Here is a 27,823-nt window from a genome sequence, read left to right as displayed (position 1 = left end):
TGGGAAGCAATGGAAAGGAAGAGTTCAGGAATGGCCATTTGGTTTTTGGCTTGAAGAACTGGGTGGTAACAGAGGTGCCTTTTTTTTCCCCCTGAGATAGAATGACTAAGGAGAAGATGATTTGGGGGTAATATCAGAAATTGTGGAATTTGTTTATTAGACATCCAAGCAGAGATGTTACTTGCCCAAGGTCACATAGCAATGAAGTAGCTCAGCAAAATGAACACACTATTTCACGCATCGCCATGAGCATGGGCAGACGGTAGTATTTCATTGTATTCATTTAGTAATAATGTGAAGGAAAATCCATTCCCAACTATGATGTCTCTTTTGAACACCAGCCCTTTATATGTTTCACGGGATCCTAATTCAGAGTTCACGGATGCAGGTGACCAAAACCAATTCTGCCTAACTTGAGCAGAAAACACTCACTGTAAGGGCATTTGACAGATCAACAGGAAGGCCAGAAAAATCAGGGTTGGGTAGGAAGCAGGGCACAAGCAACACACTCCCTCAAAACGATCTGCACAGGAGGAGGCTGCTGGGCATGTGGCCCTCACGCCACTGCTCTCAGTCCCCCTGCCCTTTCCAGGCCCTGGTCTAGTCCTCAGTTCCATGGAGGCTGCAATCGCAAGGTCTGACCTGCCTTCACCTCATTCCTCAAGATGGAAAGCCCGCATGGCAGCATCTGATTGGTGGGTGTGGGATTCCTGCCCACAATGAAACTGCCAAAGGCCTGAGAAAGGGAAGCCTCGGTCCCTTGTGGCTCCCTAGTAGGAGGTGTCAGACCTAACATCACCTTGACTTCAAGGAAAATACAAATGTTCACTAAACATTTCTACTCAGATGTCTCAGCGTCACCTCACAATAAATACGTTTAAAAACAACTTTATCACCTTTAACAAATCACGCCCCTCCACCCAAAAATGATTAAAAATTCACTCTCCCAAAAGATAAACACAACTAGCTCCTCCTACTGTTCCTGACTCTGTTTATGACAAAATAAATTTATTAACCCAACCTCAGGTCTTCACCATCTTTGACTCCACTCTATTATTTGTTCCTTATATTGTGTGTTTTTGTTGCAAATTTATCTACTTAAGCTTCGTGGCAGTAAAAAATAATAACAATTTAAAGACTTTTTTAGTTTCTTTAAATAAACTGTATGCAGCTATTCCTCGAATATCATGACCAGCATTTCATTCATTGTTATACACTTGGCCTTACAATTATTAAATAACTGTATATATATTAAAATTGAAATTTTACTGTATATGAAGAAAGTGACAGGTTCTCTTCTTTACCTCATCCACCTTCGACAATGGGAAGACTCGCAGGATTCTTAGACGGGCTGGGTCCCCAATTTAGCACTAATTACAGTTACACTGTAGACAATTTATATTCTAAGCCCTAGGAGGGCAGCATCGTCACCTATTTGTTGAATAAATGAAAGAATATCTCTCTAAATCACCATATGTAAACTTGGATAGCTCAAGAGAGGGGTAAGACTGCAGCCATTATGACACTTACCATTTAAATATCTTTTTTTTTTTTTTGAAAATAGATTGCTAGGACCAGAGAGTAATTTCAATTATAAAATCTCAACCTAAAGCAGGGAAAAACATTCAAAGCCCTCAAAGCAGTGATTTACTAATGATCTACCAAGGGTAGCCTATCAGCTATTGATTTTATGTTAACCCCCTTTCTCTGAACTCTGAGAAGAGTCAAAAGGGTCAACAAACCTCCCATTTTCAGACCTACTCTGGGGTAAAGAGGAAAGCCAGCTGGCTCCTGAAGTGGGAGGTGATGACAAAATGGAACGCCACAAAATGCAAAAGGAGCTCAGGTGACTGTACATGCATGGAGGGGGACATCAGGGAGCCTGGTTCTGACCCTGCTCTGCTGCTTCATCCTCCACTCAATAATGAGCAAGCACAGGCTCCGAGATTCTGTTTCATCTGTAAAATGAGGATGGTAGTAACAAAACTGACCTCGGATTAAGTGCATTACCCAGGCCAAATGTTTACATTACCTATTTAATTCTCACAATCCTAAGAAGTAGTTCCTTTGGGGCTTAGAAAGGGATGTTGTTCAGCGTCATTCAATCAGTTCCTGATGGAATTACATTAGGAACTGTGGCTATCTCTTAACCACTATATTATATGGGTGAATAGTACCCTTGCACATTGAAGAATTTCCTTATTTCTAACCCATGACAATGAACTTGATCTGAGAGTACCATCTTCTAGCAAGATGCCACTGCCTGCTGCCTGTACTCATAGAACTAACATGGATTGTGTGCTTAGGAAGTGTCAGGCACTGTTCCAAAATTAACTCCTTTACTTATCACACTATTCTTATTAAGCAGATACTATTGTCACCAATTTATTTTATAAATGAGGACACCGGCACAAAGAAGTTAAGTATTGGCTCAAGGTCACAGAGCTTTGTAAAATAATCTTATCTGATGGCTTTAAAAACAAAAGCCAACCTATAGAACGTGGGTCAAGTATTTCACTATTTCATCTATTCCCATTAACCAGCCCTTGGAATAAAAATTAGGGTAAAATTCACAAGCAATTATGTTTTTGAGGAGTTGGAACGACTCCTGTGTCATTTCAAAGAACACAAGTGACATATGTGATCTGCATCATGTTAGAAATGTTGCTTTTTCTGTTCCATATTTGTTCTGTTATGTACAGATACAAAATTGTTAACTTCTAAAACTGCATATGAACTTTAAAAAACTCACCAGTGCTAATTAAACATCTATGGAAAAAGTTGGTTCTCACTAGGCTTATAGACTTCTAATTTCTCACGTACTAAGTTTCTAGTGACAAAACTTTAATAACGTGTGGCTTACCACATAACGTGTGTATGTTCTGTCATGGTTAGACACGTGCACATGTATATGTACAACTCTTTACTATTATGCAACTCCTCAGCAAGCAGAAGGACAGAGTCCCATAGGATGATACTGTCCTCTACTGTAAGTACTTTATTGAGGTGCATCCTACACTATTAGCATATTATTTCACATATCAGCTAAATATGCAAATACTTGCCCCACTGGCTCCTCTAAGAATGTTTTTTTCTAGGGAAGGCTGGTCCAGCTCATTAGGTGTGGTAGAAGGACTGCCTTATTCACTGTTCTCCAATGCCACCTTAAAAACCCTTTTAATTGTAATTTTTATTGTATATTTTTATATAATAAAATATACAATATACAATAATTGTGTATTTTTAACAATTAGGCAACATCTCCAGTTTTCTAAGTTCTCGCACAATCATTTTCGCACTCTGTCCTGACAAAAAACAGTTAAAAAAGAAAAAGAAAGAGAAAAACACACGAGGCAGGCTCTATCAGGCCACTGTGCATTGCATGAATGCCCAGCAGTTAAGAGCAGGGACTTCAGTGCCTTACAAGCCTGGGTTGAATTCTGATTCCGCCAATGTACAATCTCAGGTGCTTCCTTAAGCATTTCAATTCTCTGTCTCCTCATCTATAAAACAAGAACTAGAAAAGTGCCTAACATTCACAGAGCTCCTGTGAGGACCAAATGAGGTCACACATTAAGTCCTTGAAGCAGTGCCTGGAACATAGGAAGTCATCAATAAATCCCACCGATTATTATTATTTAAAAAGAAGAGTGACATTTAACCCCTATTGTGTAAAAAGAACATCAGCAAAAAGTAAACAGCAATAAAAACTCCGTAACATACCTCATTATGAATGCTCTGCTTCCCTCATAAAAAGCTGACGCTTCTCTCTGAGCGCCACTCCACTCCTGCCTCTATGAGAATCTGTTTACACCAGACTGGCCTCTTTAGAAGGAGGGACCCTCTCCTCTATACATTCCCTCACCTAACCCAGCAGGTGACACAAAGAAGGCACTTAACAAAGGTTTGTTCACGGATAGATGCATGGTGAATTAATATGATGTTTACAGCTTGCAGGGGCATACCAAGAGTTACTAATGTTTAAAACATTCCATGGACTTCATTAATATCCTTTAGGTGTTGCTGAAAACATTCCTTTCTCTTTTCTTGTTTAACTTCTCCAAGACCAAATCTTACAAAGAAAAGATTCAGTTCTGAAGGCACTTGATGTGCAGAATGTTTACTTTTTTTTTTTGAGATGGAGTTTCGCTCTTGTTGCCCAGGCTGAAGTGCAGTGGCGCAATCTTGGCTCACTGCAACCTCTGCCTCCTGGGTTCAAGTGATTCTCCTGCCTCAGCCTCCGGAGTAGCTGGGATTGCAGGCATGCACCACCACATCCGGCTAATTTTGTATTTTTGGTAGAGATGGGGTTTCTTCACGTTGGTCAGGCTGGTCTAGAACTCCCGATCTAAGATGATTTGCCTGCCTTGGCCTCCCAAAGTGCTGGAATCACAGACATGAGCCACTGCGCCTGGCCAAATGTCTACTTTTATATAACTTTATTTCCTTTAATCTCTTCCCATTCCTTACCCTCTCTCGGTAGGCCAAATAAATGAAGTGACAAAGGGAAACACTGTGACACAACCAATATTAATGTTCCCTTGCTAGAGAGTTGGAATTAAGCAATCTGGCTCCTGAATACCCCTACAGATGAGAAAACCATACCCATCTCCAACTCTTTCACTGATCATTTATATTTCACCATTTTAAAAAACGTTAAATTATCAAGCTTCATTGTTTAGATACGTTTTGTTTTAACACTTCTTAGATCAAATTCAAACACTGTAATCTTCAGAGAAGATAACAACAAACGCTAGTCAAAACAAAGTCTCTTGCTTATGTGTTCATTAAATTGATTATTTTTGCTAAAATAGCAACTTTCTTTGTTATCTATGCAAAGAGTGCATGTTTTGATACATGCAGTTTCTCAGTAATTAATCCAAAGAGAATTTTCTCATTATGTTTTCCTAAACACAGCATTCTTAGTAAGAACAAAAGTAAGAGCCAGTGAAATAAACCTTTCAAAGAATATCCACGACGCAGTAAGCTCCTCCACAAGTCTACTAATGAAATGGAAAACAGGCTGTGCCTATTAAGGATTAATATCCGGCCAGAAAAAGAGCTTTAAGTGCTGTAAATAGGACAGCATAGTCAGGGAGTCTAAGAAAACTCAGTTCGAAGACTGAGGAGAAGGGATGTTAGCACTTGGGCAGAAACTGGGACCTCCAGGAGTTCTGTGAATTGCATCCCTTGGTCCAGGGGCTCGAGTCAACCAACAACTCTGCCCAAGGCACAAAATCTGCTAGTTATGCTCTCTATATGTGATAAGAAAATGAATACGGGTTCTTTATCAATGCTTGTCCTTTAAACCATCAGGTGTACTTCTGCCTCTCCTTCCAAGAAAATGAGTAATTCTCTATTATGATTCTAATTCCATTGGAAAGGGTTCCTTACCACATTCCTCTATAAAGTCTTCCACTAATCCTCTTAACAAGCACAACACTGCATCTATGAAGAAATGCTCTAAATATAACCACTGAAACTTGGTGAAATGGGTGTGGCCCAGCTGAGGAACCCTCGGAGGTCCACCTGCACACTTGGGGAAAGGCAGTCCTGATGAATGGCTGGGCCATCAGGGAGGGGACACAACTGTCACCACGGGCCTTGCTGTGAAAGGCAAACCTCTCCACTCAAACGTAAAGCAGTCCTAAGGAGACCATGGACACTGCCATAAGGTGTGTCTTCCTTCCAGAAGACCAAAACAAGTTTTGTTTCACCTCCAATTGCACCTCAACAACATATTGTTAGTATTTACTCATTTTAAAATTTTCTTTGTTCTTTTTCTTCACAACTTGAACAAATTCTCTTTGCTCCAATGAACACTTTGTACAGCAGAAAGGGATGTGTGCCAAAGTTCTGATATTATTTTGTATCTTATGTTTTAATTAAATTATGTCCAGCTTTTATAGCTCCATCAGCCTGTGAATTCTTTGAAGGTTGGGTCTGTGACTAATTTATGGAGTAGTGTCTTGAGAGGCCATTAGAGGGGAGTGGTCCAGAGCACAGAGTTCCCTTCTCCCCAGTTGGGAAGTAAGGCAAGTTACTAACCTCCCCAGTACCCCCCGTGGCCTCACCAAAACGTGGGGGAAAAAACAGTTCTTATATCATAGGGCTGTTACAAAGGGTATCCAAGATATGTAAAGCAATTAGAGCAATATCCTGCACAGAGTAAATAAATGTTCAATAAATATTAGTTCTTGTTGAAAAAATGCTGCTCGAAAATATTTACTGAATGAGTTTCTAAACGTATTGCTGCAGTTTGAATACCCCCTCCAAAACTCATGTTGAAATCTGATTGCCACTGTGACAATACAGAGGTGATCAGGCTCTGCCCTCCTGGATGGATTAATGACATTATCGCAGAAGTGGGTTTGTTATCATGGGAGTGGTTGTTATAAAAGCAGGTTTGGCCCTCTCTGGCTCTCTCACACATGCTCTCTTGCCCTCTACCTTCCGCAGCAAGAAAGCCCTCGCCATATGCTGGCCCCTGGATCTCAGACTTTCCAGCCTCCAGAAAGTGAGGAATAAATTTCTTTTGTTTACAAATTACCCAGTCTGTGGTATTCTATTATAGCAACACAAAACAACTAAAACAATAATGGAAATTTAGTACGTTCATGAATTATTTCTGGCATCTAGATTTACATAATGGCTGAAAATCCAGCTGCCTTCACTAGGCAATATTTAATAACTTCCAAGATGTATCATGTAACTTTTGGTTTGCAGTCAGACAAGCAACAAAAAGGATTTGCAAACGGAATCATCATCATCCTGTCTATGCTCAGACTTCTCACTCTGGAACATACTGAACCTCATAGAACATTAAGGAGGGTTGTTCGAAAAAGGAAGATTTGAGGTTGCAGAGATGAAAAAAAGAGAAAACTATATCCACATGAAAATAATTACAACAATTTTGCAATTCCTATTAATGTTTGGAGGAATAGGTACAGTAATCTTCAAAATTTTTAAAGACCTAGATTCACAACCTGTACAAACTAGATAAACAAGGAATCATTTTGCTTAGTGGGCAATCCAGTTACTATGTAGTTAGAACATTATACTGACAAATTATTATTTTAAAACATACCTAAATAGGTGATACATTTATTCCTTAAAAATGCCAGTTGAATCACAGGAATTTCTTAGTACTTCAGTAATATTTTTTTAAAAGACAGGATCTTGCTATGTTGTCCAGGCTGATCTCGAACTCCTGGCCTCAAGTGATCCTCCCACCTTAGCCTCCCAAGTAGCTGTACTTTAGTAGTATTTTTAACTCTCTACAAAGATCCCTAAATCACCAAATACATCACATTTCAAATGCATAAATTTGGTTTTTTTTAAAGTTACTTAGGGGTAAGAGAAAAATATTTTAAAATGCATTTTGGACCAATGCACTCTCATGTTTGACTATTTATATTGTGCATTTTGTGATCTTTGCTGTTAATCTACAATCATCTCATCTCTCATTATTCAAATTATCAAGTCACCCAATCAGATAATATTCTACCAAATGATATCAACGGAGTCTCCCCTCTTCTCATTATTAATGATCAATGCAAAATAACTACTGCGGAAACTAACTATTTGTAAATCTAGTCAGGTTGCCAAGAAAAGCCAAAAAGCTAGAGTAAATCCATTTTAAACTGTGAATGCATTTTCTCCCAGGAAGATTTTACTATAGATATTCCCTTCATTTTTACATGATCACCATGGTAACCACATTTCTTATGGATCTGAATTTAAAATCAGTTCACATCAATTTAGTATATATGAAATTCATTATATATACATGTATATGGAACACCTATATCTGACCAAGTGAGTGACAGCTACCACACACCTGTGAGGGCCCAGATGTCTCGCTCTCTTGAAATGGCCAATCCCTTTACATCCCGGGGTTGAGCATCCACCATGTTCTGAAGCTTCCATTAATTCTAAGGGGCCTATGAAAGAGCAAAGAAAAGAAAGAAGGGGCAAAATATTAAGCAAAAATCTGTTAAGAGTCAAATGTCTGGATCAGAATAAGGAAGGAAAAGACTCCCTAAAAATCCAATTTTTGAACCAACATACATAAACAGAAAAAGTAGATCCTATAAAAATGAAAAATATTTTAAAAGACACTATGTTTAAAGGTTTTTCCTTATGACTATTCACACTAGTTATCTTTCTTCAACAATGAAATGGTAAACTTTGACGTAACAATCTTTCAAAACGTCATAAAGTCCAGAGATATCTAAATACGAATTAACAAGAAGACTCAAACAACTTTTATTAAGTAAATAACATAATTAAAGCATGAATACTCACATACTGTGAACACTTCAAGTACTACAGAAGAATCCAGAATGACAGTTCCAGATCCCTCCATGCTCTTCCTCCTACATTGCAGACCCTCCCTCATTCTGACCACTGATGTTAGTGTGGGCCCTCCTGGAAATTGTTCTAAGCATTCAGACACATTCGGTTTTGTTTGATTTTGCCACATAAAAGGCACAACACAGATGTTTTATTTTGCCACATAAAGGCCCAATATCCTTCTTTGGTTTTTAACTTCTTGTCTTACGAATTTTTCTGTTGCAATACTAATATTCTTTGTGACTACTGCATAGTTTCTACAGCATAGTGCACCAAAATTTATTTAACCAATATTTTTCCCCAAGCTTTGTTATTCTAAATAAGCTACACTGAATGCCATGTACATGTGCCCTTATGCAGTTTGTATGTAGCATCCAGAAGTGAAGTCACTGGATACAGAAGTACACTAAATTTTTTTAAAAACTTGATAATAATTTATTGTATTTCCTACATTTGTTTTGTATAATGTATACATTTTACTCCAAAATTAAGGCCGTGGTATGTTAAGTTCTCCATGTACCTTTTCTAAAATTTGAATTTAACTGAGATTTTTATTAAGATAATTATAGATTCACAAGCAGTTGTAAATAATAATACAGAAGGAGATCTCCTTCACACTTTGCCCAGTTTCTCCCAATGTTAACGTTTTGCAAAGGTATCATATAAAATTACTATCAGAATACTAACATCGAAACAATAAATTTTGAAAGTCTCACAAATTGTCTTCCAAAAATTCAACACTAATTTTAAGAGGTGATATTTACTTCTAAATAAAACAGAATGTCTATACACGCTTTACTTTTTCAGGCATTAAGTTTTTTTTCCGTTTATATTTCTGTGACCATGGTAATTAAAATGTAGTAAAAGGAAAGGATTACATAGAGAAGAAACATCAGTAGAGAGAGGAGGAGAAAAAGAAAGGGCTAAGGATGAAATCTTAAGAATGCTACATATGGAAATGGAAACATTTATACAAGCTATTCGTGTCTCTTACTCAAAGGAGGCTGAAGGGGATGTCCTGTTTTTGAACACCAGCCTACAGGGTGAATATCAGGAGAATCTGCATCTATCCAGTAATCATAGCAATTGTTCCAGCCATCAAAGTGAACCTGGATGACACAAGGACATTAACAGTACAAATTAAGTCATAAAAGTTCCTACAGTCAAAGTTCTGCCCACAGCATAACCATTTTCATTCTAACACATACAGTAGATTTAAAACCCAATAAATCAGTTCAATTATTCAAAATACTTCACTCATAATGTGAAAAAAAAGACATCTTTGAACCACCTTTAATGTATTATATAACCAGACATAAAGGCCCTGCCAAAAGCACTTTTTGGCCAACAGTTCTACAGACATATTATGTGTATTTCTCAACACCATGAGCAACATGAGAACAGGAACTGTTATAACATCTTCATATGATCAACATCAAGCACCCAATAAATATGCAGAAGGAGTTAAAAATTCAGGGAAGGGAGGGAGGGAAGATGAGAGGGGAGGGTAGAGAGAAAGGAGAGGAAAGGAGGACCTTTCAAGTAATGTCAAGCCTTCTGCAATTGTGTTGAAAATGATTTTTAAAAAAGCCTGCTAGACACACATTCAATTTACGAAATATCCCTCCACCCAGTGTGTTTTTAGATATCATTTTTTCCTTGCAAATAACTACAGTATTTCTCAAATATGTGTTCTATTATTGTTTTATTTTTAATTATTATGGGTATACATTTCTGAAGTACATGTGACATTTTGATATAGGCATATAATGTATAATGATCAAATCAGGGTAACTGGGGTATCCATCACCTCCAGCTTTCGTCATTTCTTTGTTTTATGAATAATCCAATTCTACTAGTTATTTAAAAATATATAAATTATTGTTAACTGTAGTCACCCTAATGTGCTACCAGATACTAGATCTTACTGATTCTATCTAACTCTATTTTTGCACCTGTTAATCACCCCCACTTTATGCCCTACTCCCTGCTATGCTTCTCAGGCTCTGGCAACCCTTATTGTACCCTCTTGTCCTCATGAGTTCAATTTTTTTAGCTCCCACATATGAGTGAGAACAAGCAATATTTGTCTTTCTGTGCCTGGCTTATTTCATTTAACATAATGTCCTCCAGGTTCATCCATGATGTTGCAAATGACAGTATTTAATTCTTTTTTATGGCTGAATAATATCCCGTTGTGTATATATACCACTTCTCTTTATCCATTCCTCCAACTGGTGGGTACTTAGGTTCCTTCCATATCTTAGCCAGTGTGAAAAGATATGTCTTATTATAAAGCAGTCACTGTTACCATCTCTATGGCCATTGTGTGAAAGGGCAGTTGGTCTTCTAGTGATGGTCACTAGGAATCGACCATGTTTCTTTTAGGTTATTATATATTTTTTACCTTTTAGGATGAAGGGATATACTGAAATGCTTTAGATATTTTATTTTTAAATCAACTTTGCCAGTTATATCAACTGATCACAGGATATTAAAAAAACAAGTCTGCCAGTTAGATTTCTTTTTAGAAGTCTATGAACCTCTCATTCCTTACAAGACAACAGATGCCAGAGGGATAAAAAAGTCAAACACTAAAAATTGAACAATAAACATTCGAGAAGAATGTGTGAATGAACTTATTTGTAATCACAGAGTGGATCAGCCTTTGTAAGCAAAACACCAAACTCAAAAGCAGTAAAAGACTGATCAATTTGATTACATGAAAATGTAAAGCTTCAGAATGGCAAGTATTATAAAATAAAATGAAAGACCTACAAGAAACCCCCCAAAATACATTTGCAACACCTGTGTCAAGAACTCTCTTCCTCAATTTATAAAAATATGATGTATCAGCACAAAAAGATGAAACCCTACAGAAAGATGAAAAATGGATGCAAATAGCTCATTATCCAAAACATAAATATAAATGTTTAGTAAATATATGAAAAGACAATAAATTTGAGGCCAGGCTCAGTGGTTCATGCCTATAATCCCAGCACTTTGGGAGGCCAAGGAGGTAGGATCACTAGATCCCAGGAGTTCAAGATCAGCCTGGACAACATGGCAAACCCCATCTCTACAAAAAAAATAAAATAAAAATAAAAGCTAAGTGTAGGCCCAGCTACTCAGTTATGCTGAGGTGGGAGGATCACCTGAGCCTGGGAGGTTGAGGCTACAGTGAGCCAAGACCATATCACTGCACTCCAGCCTAGGCGACAGAGTGAGACCTTGTCTCAAAAAAAGAAAAAGAAAAGAAAAAAGAAGAAGAAGAAAAAAGACAATTGCTTTCACTTAAAATTTAAAAACTACAAATTAAAATCACAAGATACAATTCTTCTCCTATTGGCCTGTTAAAAATGTTCACATTTTGGTAATTCCTACAGCTGGTTAAGAATGAGAATAAATGGGTGTTCTCATAGACCACTGACAAGAGTGTTAACTACTGAGATATTCCTGGAAAGCTATTTGGTAATAACAGTCGAGCACTTAAACGACATTAATTTTGACTTGATAATCTCAATAACTCATTGTTGTATTAGAAAACAACTAGAAGTTACCACAGTGCCCATCATCAGGAGACTGGTTAATAAATTATGGTATATTCATATAATGAAATAGAATGCAGTTAGTAAAAGTATATATATATACGTGCTTAAAATAATGTTCTTTGCAATGAGTCTTTCTTAAGCTTAGAGATAAATTAATCTTAGAATCAAAACCCCATAGAAAATATGAAAAGACGTGTGTCAGCAAGATAAGAGAATACCCCAAGAAAAGCAAAGTATGTGATCCAGGAAAATGAAATACAATCTAGTCTGTCAGCAAAGAGAAGTGTCAGGATGAAAGCTTTGTACCAGGCTTAGAGTATTTCCACCCACAGTGGAATAGGTGGCTGCTGAGTATGAGAAAGAGTTCGAGAAAAAAAGAAAAAGATAGAGTGTTGATGTAAAAATTTTCTCCCATTCTGTAGGTTGCCTATTCACTCTGATGGTAGTTTTTTTTTTGCTGTGAAAAATACTCATCATCACTGGTCATCAGAGAAATGCAAATCAAAACCACAATGAGATACCATCTCATGCCAGCTAGAATGGCAATTATTTAAAAGTCAGGAAACAACAGATGCTGGAGAGGATGTGGAGAAACAGGAACACTTTACACTTTTGGTGGGAGTGTAAACTAGTTCAACCATTGTGGAAGACAGTGTGGCGATTCCTCAAGGATCTAGAACTAGAAATACCATTTGACCCAGTGATCTCATTACTGGATATATACCCAAAGGATTATAAATTGTGCTACTATAAAGACACATGCACATGTATGTTTATTGCGGCACTATTCACAATAGCAAAGACCTGGAACCAACCCAAATGTCCATCAATGATGGACTGGATTAAGAAAATGTGGCACATATACACCATGGAATACTATGCAGCCATAAAAAAGGATGAGTTCATGTCTTCTGCAGGGACATGGATGAAGCTGGAAACCGTCATTCTCAGCAAACTATCACGAAGACAGAAAATCAAACACCGCATGTTCTAACTCATAGGCAGGAACTGAACAATGAGAAAACTTGGACACAGGGCAGGGAACATCACACACTGGGGCCTGTCATGGGGTGGGGGGCGGGGGGGGATAGCATTAGGAGAAATACCTAATGTAAATGATGAGTTAATGGCTGCAGTAAACCAACACGGCACATGTATACATATGTGACAAACCTGCACGTTGTACACATATATCCTAGAACTTAAAGTATAATAATAATAATTTTAAAAAGATAGAGTACTGAAAAATATACTTGAGCTTTTGACTCAAAGGCATGTCAGATCCACTGTTGCACTTGTAAAAATCTAAGAAGACAAAAAAACTAAACTATGAACAAATTACTGACTCCCAGAAAAATAGTCACAAGGAAAAGACTACTTTGCTCAACAGTGAATGAGAACAAAACAATGTAAAATAACTACTGAAAAGATAAGGGGAAGGGAAGAAGGGCAAGATCTAAATCTTCAATTACCACAACATGAAGAAAATAAACCATATTTAAAATTGATGAACTGAGAAAGAGTAGAATATAGGTAATATTTTAGAAAATTACAGATAAAAAGGTCCTAAGCAAGAGCTAAAAGAGCTGACAGTTTTTGCCTCTGGGGAGCCAGGCTGGGGAGTGGGAAGGAATGAGGCAGGAATAATCTTCTATTACTAAAAACATAAATGAGAGCAAAACCATTCTAGGCCATTTTTCTTCAATGTCATCTGATCAAATATAGAACAATTAAAAATGTTTTACTATAATAGCTCAAGGTGTGAAATATGTAATCTTAAAAGATGATTTTACTTGAGTTGATTTTATCCCTGAAAACCTTAAAATATTAAGCTACACTAATAACTTGGTCTACATTTTCCTCCTCTTCTTCCTTCTTAAAAAAGATGAGTTTTCCTGCTGTCTAATCTCCCACTTATTAGATAAACTCCTACTGTTGCAGGCTTTTTATATTCTCAGAAGCTTCTGATGAATTCTGAAACTTAGTCACTGACCCCTGTATACAAGCCTTTTAAAGACCTCATAAATACTCAGATATTTGTTCCATGGTTCATCTTCAGCTATGAAATTAATTCCAGTAATTACCAAAAGATAATTGTCAACTGTACCCCTCATAGCCAGTATTTCTGGGGTGTTATGGACTGACCAGGATGTTGTATTAGAGAATCCAGCTAGAAGTAAGAGGTGGATTCTAGTCTACACTTTTCCTGTTAACTAACTGAACCACCCACTTGAGCATACTTGACCTCTCTGGGCCAAAAATTTCTCATATGTAAAATAAGAGAGTTGATTACATTTTTAATTATAACTAAACAAGTAAAAAAGCTAACCATTTATAGTTTCAGCACCCTGAAAGAAGCACTGTCATTACTTTGGTATGATTCTTTCCAGAATTGCTTATATATGTATTCTTGTAAAAAAAAAAAAACAACAGCAGATATCATAACATAATGTAAACCTGAATTTTTCAATTGTTGGTATTAAATAGTCTTCTAAAATATTTAATTTTAACATCATGTAGATAAAGAGTAATGCATTTTACCCATCAACCACTGTGGTTGCTTCCAATGTTAAGTACTATAAACAGCACTGATATATTTTCCTTGGAGTTTTTATTTTTGCATATTCCTTTTGGCTATTCCCTTAACATTCTTAAATGAAAGGATAAACAACATTCTACGATTTTGTTAACCTATTGCCAAACTGCTCTTTGGAAAGGCTGAGACATTTCACATTCCCACCAGCCATATGTGATAATTAAATTTTCATGCAGTCAAACCAATATTTTTTTCAATTCTGAGCAATCTGATTTATAAAAGTAATATTGTGCTTAATTGTAAATGTATTTGATTACTTGTCTAGATTTTATTTTAAAAAATACTTCTAGTTCTAAAATACTGATTGCTTTATGACTTACATTACTACCAAATATAATAAGAAAATGCACTTGAAAAAATGGTTAGCACAGGTCTTGCATTTATAAAATTTTCTAAAATGCTACATGATTCTATAATCTTAACAGTGAATTAAATGTTAAAATTTCTATTCTATAGAAATACCACATTTGTGTAGTTTTTCATGTTATTTTATAATTTATTTTATTATACACTATCTTATTAGAGATAGTTGAGAATGTAATTTTTTAAAAAAGAGCATAAACTTAAGACTCCTACAGCTTAGAACTAAGAAGTCATTCTGCCACTGCCAGTAATTAATAATTCATTTAATCTTTATGAGCCTCTCTGCCTCATCAGTAAAAGTGATAACAATGTATACTTCCCACAAATGTTAAATAACATGAGAACAGGGTTACCCTGTAAAACATCATGTACATTTAATGTCTTGCTGTTATAACTATTCTTATTCCTAATAGAAATTCCAAACAATTTTATGAAGTAAGTAGAACAGGCATTGTTTTGGTCTGAGGGTGAAGTTAATGCTGAAGTAAGAAACAGAGACGAGCTCTTCTGGCTCCTTTCCTGAACTCCACTTCACTTTATCATGGCTGGACATAACAAGCTGATCCCATCTCCCTAAACATTTGCTTACTTTTTAAGAGGCATTTGACTTTTATTACTCTAACTAATTAAAATCTGATTTTATTCATGAAATTATTTATCTTTACTTGGCCTATATTGAGATAGGATGTTCCTCTGAAAAGACTACTTCTAATCTACCCCACAAAAACATTAATCTTCAATTTTTTTAAAAAAGGGCATACTATCAGAGAATGAAGTATCTTTTCTTCTGAATATAATACTACTTTAATGTGTTGTATCTACTTTCTTTCTCCAAATACATACTCAAAATATTAAGTCATTCATAATTAAAGATAAATTGTTTTATGCAGATTAAAGAACAAACCTGGAAGAATGCTGATTTACAAAGATGCACAGCCAATTATTTTGCTTATTCCTATGATTTTACTAATTACAGGACTTCACAAGTTAAGTATCTACCAAAGTTTTTATCTAAAACATCTTATAACAAAAGACAAAGCCAACCCCCCACACAGAACACTTACTTTTACCCGGTGATCATCTGTGTCTGCCACAGTTGCTACTCTAATAAACATAGGGTTCCTTTTGTCTACAACCTCAAGCTTCATTTTTTTCTGGAATCCATGAGGAGGTTTCTGCCACAACAAAAAATTTTACAGAGTGAGATAAAGAGGAAGAGAAGGTAAACTTGATGTTACAAAGAAGAAGAAGAAGAAAAAGCTGGCCGGGCGCAGTGGCTCACACCTGTAATCCCAGCACTTTGGAAGGCTGAGGCGGGCGGATCACTTGAGGCCAGGAGTTTGAGACCAGCCTGGCCAACATGGCTGAACCCTGTCTCTATTAAAAATACAAACAGTAGCCAGGCATGGTGGCATGCACCTGTAATCCCAGCTACTCGGGAGGCTGAGGCACAAGAATTGCTTTAGCCCAGGAGGTGGAGGTTACAGTGAGCTGAGATTGTGCCACTGCACTCCAGCCTGGGCAACAGAGGGAGACTGTCTCAAAAAAATAACAATTAAAAAAAGAAATAGCTGAGCTATTTAGAGAATGATGTCATAAAAGAAGACAGAAAAATTTTAAATGGTTAGAACTTGCTGTCATTTTTTAAATAAAGAAAGAAAATAAGAGAACCAGGCTTTCAAATTCTCAACTTTCCAGAGTAGCTCTGAACTTCACCCTGTCTGTCAAAAAATTCCAACACAGATGCACGAGCAAGGGAAATAGCAGAGTAAAATTCAAAATACTGTAGTTATTTGATTACTCAGACAGAAGACAAGAAAATTTTCTTATTAGTTGGAGGTGTACTGGCAAAAATCAACAAGCATAAAATTTATTTTTAAATAGAGAGAGGAACAATATTAAAGTGGCTGAGATGAGACACCAAAATTAGAAGTGGTAATGGAGGCAAAAAGCAGAAGATATCTTTAAAACAGAAAATTAGCAATCAAACATAAAAGATAGAACCAGGAATGGGTTGGGGGAATCGACAGCTACCTACGCCTCAGTACTCAGCAGAAACTTATAAGCCTGTGAAAAACTCACAGACAGTGGAAGATAAGGTGATTGTTTGGCATGATGTTAGGCAAATTAGTTAATTTTCTGAGCTTCAGGTCCCTCTTCTGTAAAATGGGTATAAGAAAAGTGTTGCTGGGCAGGACGTGGTGGCTCATGCCTGTAATCCAGCACTTTGGGAGGCTGAGGTGGGTGGATTGCTTGAGCTCAGGAGTTTGAGACCAGCCCAGGAAACAGAGCAAAACCTCTTCTCTACAAAAAATACAAAAATTAGCCCAGCATGGTGGCATGTGCCTATAGTCCAAACTACTCAGGAAGCTGAGGTGGGAGGATCACTTAAGCCTAGGAGGTGGAGATTGCAGTGAGACAAGATGAGATCATGGCACTGCACTCCAGCCTGGGCAACAGAGCAAGACCCTGACTCAAACAACAAAAAAAGGGTTGCCATGAAAATTAAGTATGTTATATAAATAACACAGAGCAGTCAATGCAAGACACCTAAAAGACCAAACTAGAGAAATCTGTTTTCTCTCCGTTGTGACAGTAGACATGTAGGCTGATCCATATGTAATTTTATTCGTTTAAAATGAAGTGTAATGCAGCTCTGCTTCGCATCAGACAAGAATTTAAAGTTAAAGGGTGGGAGATAAAAATTCACAAATATGGCATAACTCTAAATAAACAGTTTTCTTTTTTAAATCTTCAACTTACTATCAGATGAAATCACACACATTTTTTGATATAGTTTCTCTTCATGCCTTATGGTTTTGCTCTTAAAATTTTTTTATGTTCTTTCTTCTAAATTTGGACCTATACCTCATAATTAATTCTAACATTAAAAATCCTAGCAATTTATACATAAAAGGATGTCTTAAAGAAAATTATTTATCATAAGCTCATCATGACACATTTAAAAAAATAAATATTTGATATATTTTTCTTTTCTGTTAAATTCATGAGAAATCTAAATCATAAAGCAAGCTATTTGAGATGAAAAAATGAGAAATATATTTCACTTCTTATTCCTTCCTTGCATAGAAATGAGGTTCATTTGAATCTTAATACTTTATATGCAAGAAGCAATGACCCTGGGTTAGAAAGATACTGTAATAAAAGCAGATGATCTTGTATTTTGGTAATTAAACATGCTGATTTACAGCAATAAAATTAAAAAACCCAGCATCTCAGCTTGCCATAAACAAATCCAAATCAATTATCCATCAGTTTTTATTGAAAAGTATTTTCATATTCTGTTCTGGTCTTTTAGAACATCTAGCTAAAAAGACAGAAGATTGCTTTAAGATTTCAACAACTGGCCCCACATGCTATCGAATCAAGCAGAATTATTTTCCAAGGAGACTTTAAAGTCCAAAATCAAAGCATTTTTTTGGATGACAACAACAAAAATCCCAGTAACAATTTTGACTTTAAAAATTGTAAAAATTCAAAAACATCTTATTTGGTGCTCTATTTTTTTCTCATTCCTATTCTGGTTTACTAATACCATCTTGTTCTGTTCTTCAATTTCAATAAATAAATGATCTCATCCACGCAAATTAATAAAATGTATCATCTTACCACTTTGAAAGCTCTTGCAGGAGCAGGTAAAGAATTGGTTTCTTCTAAGTATTTATCCCAAGAAAAATGTTTCACATTTGGATAACCTAGAGAAAGAAAAATGTAAATCCTATGAGGTTTAACCAAAATGATAGCAAGAATAACAAACTGTCCAACAAAAATTATAAAATATTATAATCTAGAAAATTATGTTCATATATACATGACAACTTTACTCACACATTCAGAGCTATTAGTAATAATGAAATTGTTTTCATCTTGATCATTATTTTTCTATTACTTTTAAAATGAAAATTTATAGATATATATAATTTATATTTTCAGATAAAGACAGTCTTACAAGACAGACACACAAATACCCTTTAGCAATTTTGTATTGGAGAATCTAGAAAAATATGACATATGCAATAAAGGCAACACACAATTGTTTGTAAATGTGAAAATTAAGTAAGTTAAATGACCTTCAATATACAAATGTGCAAAAAAATGTACATAAGCAGAAAGTACTTATTAAAAAGAACATGGTAGGTTTATATATATTAATATGTGAACAATTCCAGATATAACTTCATATTGTTAGTTCCAACAAACACACACAAATGATGTAACATTATTAATAGAATGTGTAAAAATATCTTCTCCTTCCTCCTGCCCTCTTTTGTTCCCTCCAGGGCCCCAAATCCATTAGGTAGGCATGAGCAGGAATAAACAGTGGCCCAGTATGGTGGGAAATTAGCCACATAAAGGGGACTGAGAAAAGCAGCAAATATATCAGAGATAATGTTAGCCAGGTTTGAGGGAAACCAGAATGAAGCTGATGTGTTGGATTTGAATTGGAACTAATGGCATAAATTCACAGTTTTCAATATATAAACAGACACAGAAATAGACATATACATTTTTGCATATATTTATACACATGTATTTCCTAGCTATATCAGCTGAAAGGCCTGGAAACATCAACACTCTTGTAGTAAATAAGCACACTTAGTGTTCAGATCTTAGTTTCTAAATATCATTCTCTACTAAAAAGAAGCATGGAACCTTGAAGAAATGGGTGACTCTAGATGGGGTCAGGGAAAGTATGAGATAAGCCTAGCTGTGCCAGAAAATAAGAAGTTCTCAAAAAATGATAAGAACATTTCAAAAGGACACTGAAATGTGCCTAAAGGGGCTATAACTGGTTACTATCTGAGAAAATCTGAATATGAAGATAAATAATGCTAGCAATCAATTATAACTCACTGATAAAAATAGTAATCTATGGGTCTACACTGATACAGATAAATTGAACAAATAAATAGGAAGATAAGAAAAGCTATTCTTTGCAGGAAACTATCAACTAATTTTGTTTAAGGAATGATGGAATAAGAAAAATTATAGTTTAGCACTGTCAGAATAATATAATTCATGCTAGGAATGTCAACAACAGATGCTAAAACTAGCAAATGACATTGGGACGAGATACACAGTCTCAAAGTATCTCTCCAGAAAATGTATCTCTCCAGAAAATACTTATTAGTTACAGAGAAAAAATAACTCCATTAGTGGACAAACCTAGCAAACACCATCTTGATCCATCAGTGGTAAAAGCGAACCAGTAAAGAGACAGACTGACATCATGAGCCACCTAAGAGAAGGAAATGAGAACACAGCACTATGTCTATGATATTCCTGCCAAAAATGCACAGTCTTCGTATGATCATGAGGAAATACCAATCCTACTCAAATTAAGTAACAATCTACAAAATGACAGATCTGTAATCCTCAAACTTATTAAGGTCATAAAAGTCAAGGAAAGCCTAATTAATAGAAGCTGGAGGGATCTGACAACTGAGATCCTTTTGCTAGGAATAACATCACTAGGACAACTGGCAAACTTGACTGGGTCTCTGAATCAGGGGTGTAGGTGAGTTTTGCACTGTTCTTGCAACCTTTCTGTACATTCAAAATTGTTCCAAAATAAAATGTTTAAAGAGTAAATATGCAGCCGGGTGCGGTGGCTCATGCCTGTAATCCCAGCATTTTGGGAGGCTGAGGCAGGTGGATCACGAGGTCAGGAGATTGAGACCATCCTGGCTAACATGGTGAAACCCCATCTCTACTAAAAAATGCAAAAAAAAAAATAGCCAGGTGTGGTAACACGTGCCTGTAGTCCCAGCTACTCGGGAGGCTTAGGCAGGAGAATCACTTGAACTCAGGAGGCGGAGTTTACAGTGAGCCAAGATTGCACCACTGCACTCCTGCCTGGGCAACAGAGCAAGAATCCGTCTCAAAAAAAAAAAAAAAAAATGGAGTTAATACGCAAACATAGTTCTGTGCATACATTTTATGACATTTTTAAGGAACACATCTTGCACAATTTAAACAATTTAAATTAGAACATTCTACTAAATGAAACTGAGGTGTACACATGCATGTGTGTGACTTCGCATAGGCAAAAATGCTTTCCTGGAAACACATAAGGACAAACCATTAAAATATTAATAGAGATAACTGCAGTTCACTCCAAACTTAAAAACAAGCATGCATTAATGTATAATTTGGATAATTCAAAATAAAAATAATTTTAAAAGGCATGAAGATTTTAATTTCTGAAAAGAACAATAAAGAGAGGCTGCGTGTTTAGAAAGAACGGAAACATGGTGGTGGCCTAGAGGGCAGCTTAGTGGATGGAGAAATCTGTGAAGTACAAGGGGGTGAAGGAAGCAGCTGCTTAGGAAGCCCAGTGATTAGAATCCTTCTTTTCAGACAGATCAGAGATGACCCAGGAATCTGCCCTTAGAGAAAACAGATCAGAGAAAGGGTGTCTTTTTTTGTTATGGGGCAAAGAGTAGCATCAGCACATGCCCAATAAATCAGTCTCACAATTTGGCAGTTTTGTTTGTTCATTTTTGCATTTTTTAATAGTGGCAAAATATACATAACATAAAATTTACCATTTTTACTATTGTAATGGCATTATGTATATTCATATTGTTGTATATTTGGTATTTTCACATGCAATTTTGAATTTTTAAAATGTGTCAAAAAGCTATTTTTTTTTTCTCTTCCACTGAATTATAAACGTCCAGGAAAGGAGATAGATGGCTTGGTTCTTTGCCTCATGTTAAGAAGTCGGCAATAACGCCTTACACCACTCCTTCCAGGGTACATAACCAGGAACCCGTTGTTGTTCACTGGTTCATTGTTAATTAATCAGATCTCTGATCATGACCAAAAATGGTGGTACGGAAAGAAGGGCTGATAACAAACTGGGAAATCTAAAAGGATCCTCACAGCATTTTAGATGGTGATAGTGGCAAAGAAGCAACCATGGCAATCACTGGCCACTATTATTTTGTAAGCCGCAGGACAGACAAAGGAAGGCAGAATTCAAGAAATCTTCCAGGCAGCACTACGTTTGGCACCATGAAACCATTAATACCTTGCTTGCTTTTTTTTTTTTTTCCTTTTTTCTTGAAACACTGTCTTGCTCTGTTGCCCAGGGTGGAGTGGCATAATCATAGCTGGCTGACTGCAGCCTCAAACTCCTGGGCTCAAGCAATCCTCCTGCCTCAGTCTCACAAACAGCAGGGACTATAGGTGCATGCCACCTCACCTGGCTGACTTAAAATTTTTTATAGAGACAGGGTCTCACTATGTTACCCAGGCAGGTCTTGAACTCCTGGGCTCAAGTGATCCTCCCGCCTCAGCCTCCCAAAGTGCTGGGATTATAGGCGTGAGCCATAGGTGCCTGGCCAATACTTTGCTTTAACCCTTCATGATTTATGTCAATGCTGTTTCACTGTCAAAATAGTACTGTAAATACGTCAAGACAGAGACTTTCCTCCCTTTATTATATGAGAAAACTCAGAGAGTGGATAGGACTTGACTTGCCTATTACATGAATGATAGGTCCTCCTGAGTGAGTAAATGATCAGACACTCTAAGTGAGACACTGTATCAAGGAACTGGAGACAAACATAAAAATGAAACCAGCTATTCCAATAGAATTTGAAGCTCTCCAATCTTGCAGCTTACATGCTGCAGGCTACATTCAAAAACAGCTCCTAGTAAAGCCAGGACTCATCCTCTCTCTGTAATAAAGGCAATCTTCATTACTCCTGTAAGGGTCCACTAAGCAATTGTCTACTGCGCAGGGATGCTTTCTGTTTGATGATCCTGTCTTTTCATACCAGGAGTGGCCATGGCCCCTTGAGTAGTGATGTACGCACAAATACACTGTCTTGATTATGAAGAAACCGCAGAATCTGTTCTTTAGCACATAAAATAAACTCAAAATGATATAAAACAAGGACACTATTTATCAGCAGTTACACTGTTCCCCGTTAAAGAGACAGCAAATGACCTGAGAAGGCTCTATGACCAGAAGCAGACAGCAGAAGTGCCTGAAAACTTCAGAGAACACAGAGGCACCACTAGCATGAAGGTGCAAAATCTATTTTGGAACCAGGAATCACGACAGAAAAAGAAAAAGTGAGCGTGTGAGTTCTAAACTAAGTAAAAAAATCTAAAGCCTCAATTTCTCACTTAAACGTGAACACTGTGCTTCTGTGAGGACTGATGCTGACATGAAGTCTGGTCTCCAATCCACACACAAATGCTGTCCCTCTTATCCATTTTTCTGGACTTGTTCAAGCCTTAGACAATTTGCTTCTATGGTTAGACAATATATTTAAATATATACTAATATAAAGTCTAGAAATGAATTTCAAGTTGAGAAATGAAAGATCTTTTAAAACAGAACTTTTTTTTTTTTCCAAGAAAGACAAAATTTGAGACTCTGTTATGAACTAAGGCAATACTTAATATAGTTGAAAGTACATCAGCGGTGAGCAAACTAACGCCTGCAGGTTGGCTGCCTGTTTTTGTAAATAAACTGTTACTGCAACACACCCATGCACATTGGTTTACCTATTGTCTATGGCTGTTTTTGCACTACAACTGTTTTGAGTAGTGGTGACAGAAAACTGCATGGTCTGCAAAGCCGAAATATTTACTATCTGGCCCTTTACAGAAAAAGTCTGCCTACTCTTGAAGTCTATGAATAGTATTAGACACATTAAAAAACACACACCTGGTGGAGTAATAAGGGTTCTTCTATGTTCTTTACACCAACCAACTGGATGAATATGTGGACTTGATGCTTCACACCTGTAAGTTACACAAATTAAAAAACTGCAATTATCAGGATAAACTCACAAAAACTAGTAAAATAAAAAGAAAACTAGAGATCACGAACACTTTACAGAGAGTTCTATTTATTACAATCAATCTAATTTGGAAAAAAATGCTAAACCAAAGAACTTTTTAATATATTAATACCAAGTGGATTTTTATTAGATAAACATTATATGGATTTGACACCATGCAATTTTCTTTTCCCCACAAATTTTGTTATATCCTGTAACTTCAACTACAGCAAAAATGCAAACATAATATCATTAAAATTTATAATTTAGATTCATTAAAATCATGTGGAATAATAAACTTAGACTGTGTGTACATAGGAAAACTAAAATTATTTCAGTATCGCTAAGGGTAAATGTACAAAGGCAGGAAGCCCAATCATCCTTAATAACCAACATGCTATTTCTGTTACCCATTAGAATAACAGAGACCAGGTAGTAAGACAAACTATTACTCTCTTTTCTTTACCTCTTTCTTCTCCTTTCTGTCATCTCTACTACAGTCAAGCATCTATTTTTCCAAAGCCTCTTTATCAGCATGCGTACCTGGTACATCTAATTCCTTGCTCCTAGTCATACTTTTGCCATGTTTTCCTCTTCTCAAATGCAACATGTTTCAGCCTATTAACATCATATGGAACCCGAGTGTTCTGCAGAACATAGTCTGGAAAATGTTGGTCTAAAAGATGCCAAGGAGTCCGGTCAGTTTTGCTATACTAACTAGGAGGTCTGTTGAGTCCATACTGAGATCAGGAAATCTCAACACAGCCCTCTTGATGGGAAACTAGAAGGCAGAAAGCCAGGAAGGTAACAGTGTGGCTGGAGTTTCCAGGGAACAAGGAAGTCTTATGAATAGTGAAACAAATAATTTTCTACAAAATATCCTAAGTGGGTGAGATTAGCACACAGTCAACCAAGCCAAACTTTCTAAAGGCACAGCCTGGGACAATAATACATTGTGAGTTCATGTAACCACTACTGAATGCTGATGGTTCTCAGAACTTACTTCAGTAGAAAATATCTTTTCCTTAATACTTAAAGGCTTCTTCCTTTATTCAGTTATTATCTCATACTGTTCCTACCACAAACTATTTTTCTGGTCATTATTTTAGAAATATGAAAAAAAACCAAGCACTGCTAGGTCAATGCCAAGTTCATGCTGCAATCACTATATTTTTTACAATACATATTTTCATAAAAGATATTTTAATACACAATTCATTAAGATGCACTTTTATAAATTATACAAACAAGGCTATGGAGCTCTACTTCCAGATATCCTAGTGTTTTCCTAAAAAAATCATTTTGGTTATGGATTACTAATGTCTTACTGCCTTTATTTTAGGGAAGGATGTTAATTCATAGATAGCATCATAAAAAATGAAAAAATAACAAATATATAATATTTAATTTTTTCCTTCTCAATCTAATAGAACTTAGAGAGTAGTTTTTATAATTATCTGTCGGACTCACAGTGTTTATTTTAAAGTAGAAACACTGAATATTACTCTTTGATTTTGCTGGATATACAAATTGCAATTAAGGAAAATACTGTGGTCTCTTAATGGTCACTCATTCTTGTACCATCTGAATCTAATATAAAGTTTAAATAATATCTAGATATTGATCAAAGTCACCACTTAAAACAAAGAAGCTGCCTCAATAGAGAAGATAAAAATATTACTGTTTTTATCTATTTTACTTATATTTTCTTAATAAGCAAACAACACTTCACTCAAAAGTTGGAAGGCTGTGATAGTCTTCTGCTACTATTGTAAAACAAGTCATCTCTTAGTCCCATCTAGTGTTCAAAAGTAGAAACGTAACTGAAAAGAAATATGAAGAACAACTAAAGGTAAAAAGTATGACAAAACACTGATTGCTGTACTCTTCCTTTCTTTTGGGTTTTTATGTATATCATGAAAGAAGCCTCCATTTCAAATTTTTGAAATACATTTCAGGTGTAAGTGCAAATTATTCATAATGACTGCTAAGACCCAATGAGACTCAGACGGTAAATTCTAAAAGGGCCAGAAACCAAAGAAATAACCTATTTTTTAAAAAAATCCATGCTTATAAGGATAAAGTTAGGAGACATGAAGATCCTCATTTTATGGAAATCAAAGAGGTTAAGTGATTTCACCAAGCACTTGGGTAGAAAAGAAAGGGATTCTGGTTTTGTCAGTCACAGCCAAAAGCTAAACAAAAACTAATGCACACATGCTGGGCTCTGCAGTTTCAGCCAGAGTCAAAGGAGAACATTGCAAGATGCTTACTTATGGAAAACATCAAAGTCTCTCCATTAAGCAAGAGTGGTTTAGATTATTTGAAGAAATACAGGACACTTGGCTTCTTAACTGCCTATAACACAGACCATGATGACTCTACCAATTTATTACTCAGTACCCAACTCTCCTGGCTCCCCTTATATGTGAACTCTTCAGGGCCTCCATTACTCTGCACTTTACTACTAAACCCCAAACCTCATCAGCCCGAGTCAGCAAGTGATCCTTTCCATCCCTAATTCATGTCCAATTCTATTACCCACAGTAGCTGTCTGAAATATTATTAATTTGCTTCAAGCTTAAAATCTTTCATTAACACAATGAATACCTGGAAGAGATAAAGGTGATAGCATCTCATCACCCTTGTATCAAATTTTCCTTTTACTTCTTCATTTTCTCCAGGCTGAGTGAAAAGAAAGTTTATTTCTTCCTGAGGCTAGCTGCTCCTAGGAGACTTGGTGCCACCTGTATTACCCATAGTTTCAGAAATCTCCACTCTCTCCCTCCACAGTGGCTTCCTGCCTTCTGCCTAAAAACCAAGCTCAAAAATGCTCATGGTGCAGGGAACCCTCCTTAGAAGTCAACTTCCTCTTAAGCAATAATCCATTTGCCTTCAGCACTAAACTTCTCTGCTTAATATCCCTTATCGCTCTTCAACCTTTTGCAAATCAGTTTCTGTTCCTAAAACTCTTATTTTAATCCCCACGACACCTGATGGGACAGGTATTATTATTAATCCCTTTCAGAAGACAACTAAAGTTTAGAAGTGTTAAGTAATGCACTGAATAAACCGGCTGCCATTACCCAAACACATCCTACCCCTGGGCCAAAACATAAGTAAGTGCTTTCCTTAGCCAAGAATATTCCATCCCAACCTCTAAGTACCCATTCCTTCTTGGTCCAGCTCAAATCCCCATGTCCTCTAAGAAGCCCTCCCCAAGAGCCCTCCAGCGAGCTTGAGTCAGTCCTTCCCTCCAAGTGCCATCACCCCTCCAAGTGGTTGGTTCTAAAAATTAAGCAATAACCACCATCTATCCCTGCAGCCAAGACAGTGGTGTTTAGTTTCTCTCCCTCCCCAGACCATGAGCCCCCCAGAGCTGAAGTTCATAACAGCCCAGGTTCCATTCATCTCCACGGCCTTCTCATCACCACCACCAACCAGTGCTTCCCAAATTTAACCAAATAGTGACAAGCCTATTAACTGACACTGCTCTAAGAAACTGACAACTTTTCAACATGATTTTAGGGAGACACATAAAATTACTACTGCTGTTAATCTGTAAATGTAAAAGAGAGTCATCTCTAAAAAAAAAGTTTACACTACACTTACAGGCAATCAGGAAAAGGCCCACTGCTACATTTGTTCTAATTCACTAATAACCCTTTTCTTTTTCATAGATCTTTTTGTTACTAATTTTTGCCCTGAATCCACTGGGACACCAAAGTACAATGGAATAAAAAATGGCTGAAGCTGCAACCTCGTTCATTTAGGCCTTCTACTAAACAATGGACCAAATCCTGTTGTCAATCCTTCCTGGATCCCAAAAGACAAGGGTACATGAAAACAACATTTTTTAAAAGAAAGGTTCCTTCCTAGTGCCTGGAAGAAAAGAGGTGACTGTTCTCTTTGTGTTCTGCCCCAGAGCCCAACCTTCAGGCAGATAATCAGGAAAGAGGCTGCAGTGGCGGGAGGGCAGCAGTAACCTGGAGGTACCCTCCCCGTGGTACTGACCTACCTTCCTGGGTCCCTAAAGTCCTTTCTAGTGGCAATATTCTATTATATCTAGGATTATTCCTAAATCTAACAACTGTCAAGGAGATAGAATCGAACAGCTACCAACTATCAGTAAC

The 27,823-nt window shown here is 36.6% G+C and overlaps 1 protein-coding gene across 8 annotated transcripts in view; it reads right to left on the bottom strand.

Moving 5' to 3' along the window:
• Positions 1 to 27,823, bottom strand: part of L3MBTL3 (L3MBTL histone methyl-lysine binding protein 3) — a 123,372-nt gene that overhangs the window by 39,612 nt on the left and 55,937 nt on the right. For all 8 annotated transcript variants that reach the window (XM_003827644.6, XM_003827643.6, XM_057302591.2 and 5 more), the window contains 5 exons: positions 23,576 to 23,652; positions 18,496 to 18,581; positions 15,930 to 16,040; positions 9,350 to 9,464; positions 7,841 to 7,943 (listed from right to left, as the gene is read on the bottom strand). In XM_003827644.6, the coding sequence (XP_003827692.1) occupies positions 7,841 to 7,943; positions 9,350 to 9,464; positions 15,930 to 16,040; positions 18,496 to 18,581; positions 23,576 to 23,652 (492 nt within the window). The remainder of the gene's footprint in view (positions 1 to 7,840; positions 7,944 to 9,349; positions 9,465 to 15,929; positions 16,041 to 18,495; positions 18,582 to 23,575; positions 23,653 to 27,823) is intronic.

The sequence above is a fragment of the Pan paniscus genome, chromosome 5, assembly GCF_029289425.2.
Source record: "Pan paniscus chromosome 5, NHGRI_mPanPan1-v2.0_pri, whole genome shotgun sequence".
Lineage (NCBI taxonomy): Eukaryota > Metazoa > Chordata > Mammalia > Primates > Hominidae > Pan > Pan paniscus.
The sequence above is the reverse complement of the archived record's forward strand: the minus strand, read 5'-3'. Positions and strand labels throughout refer to the sequence as shown.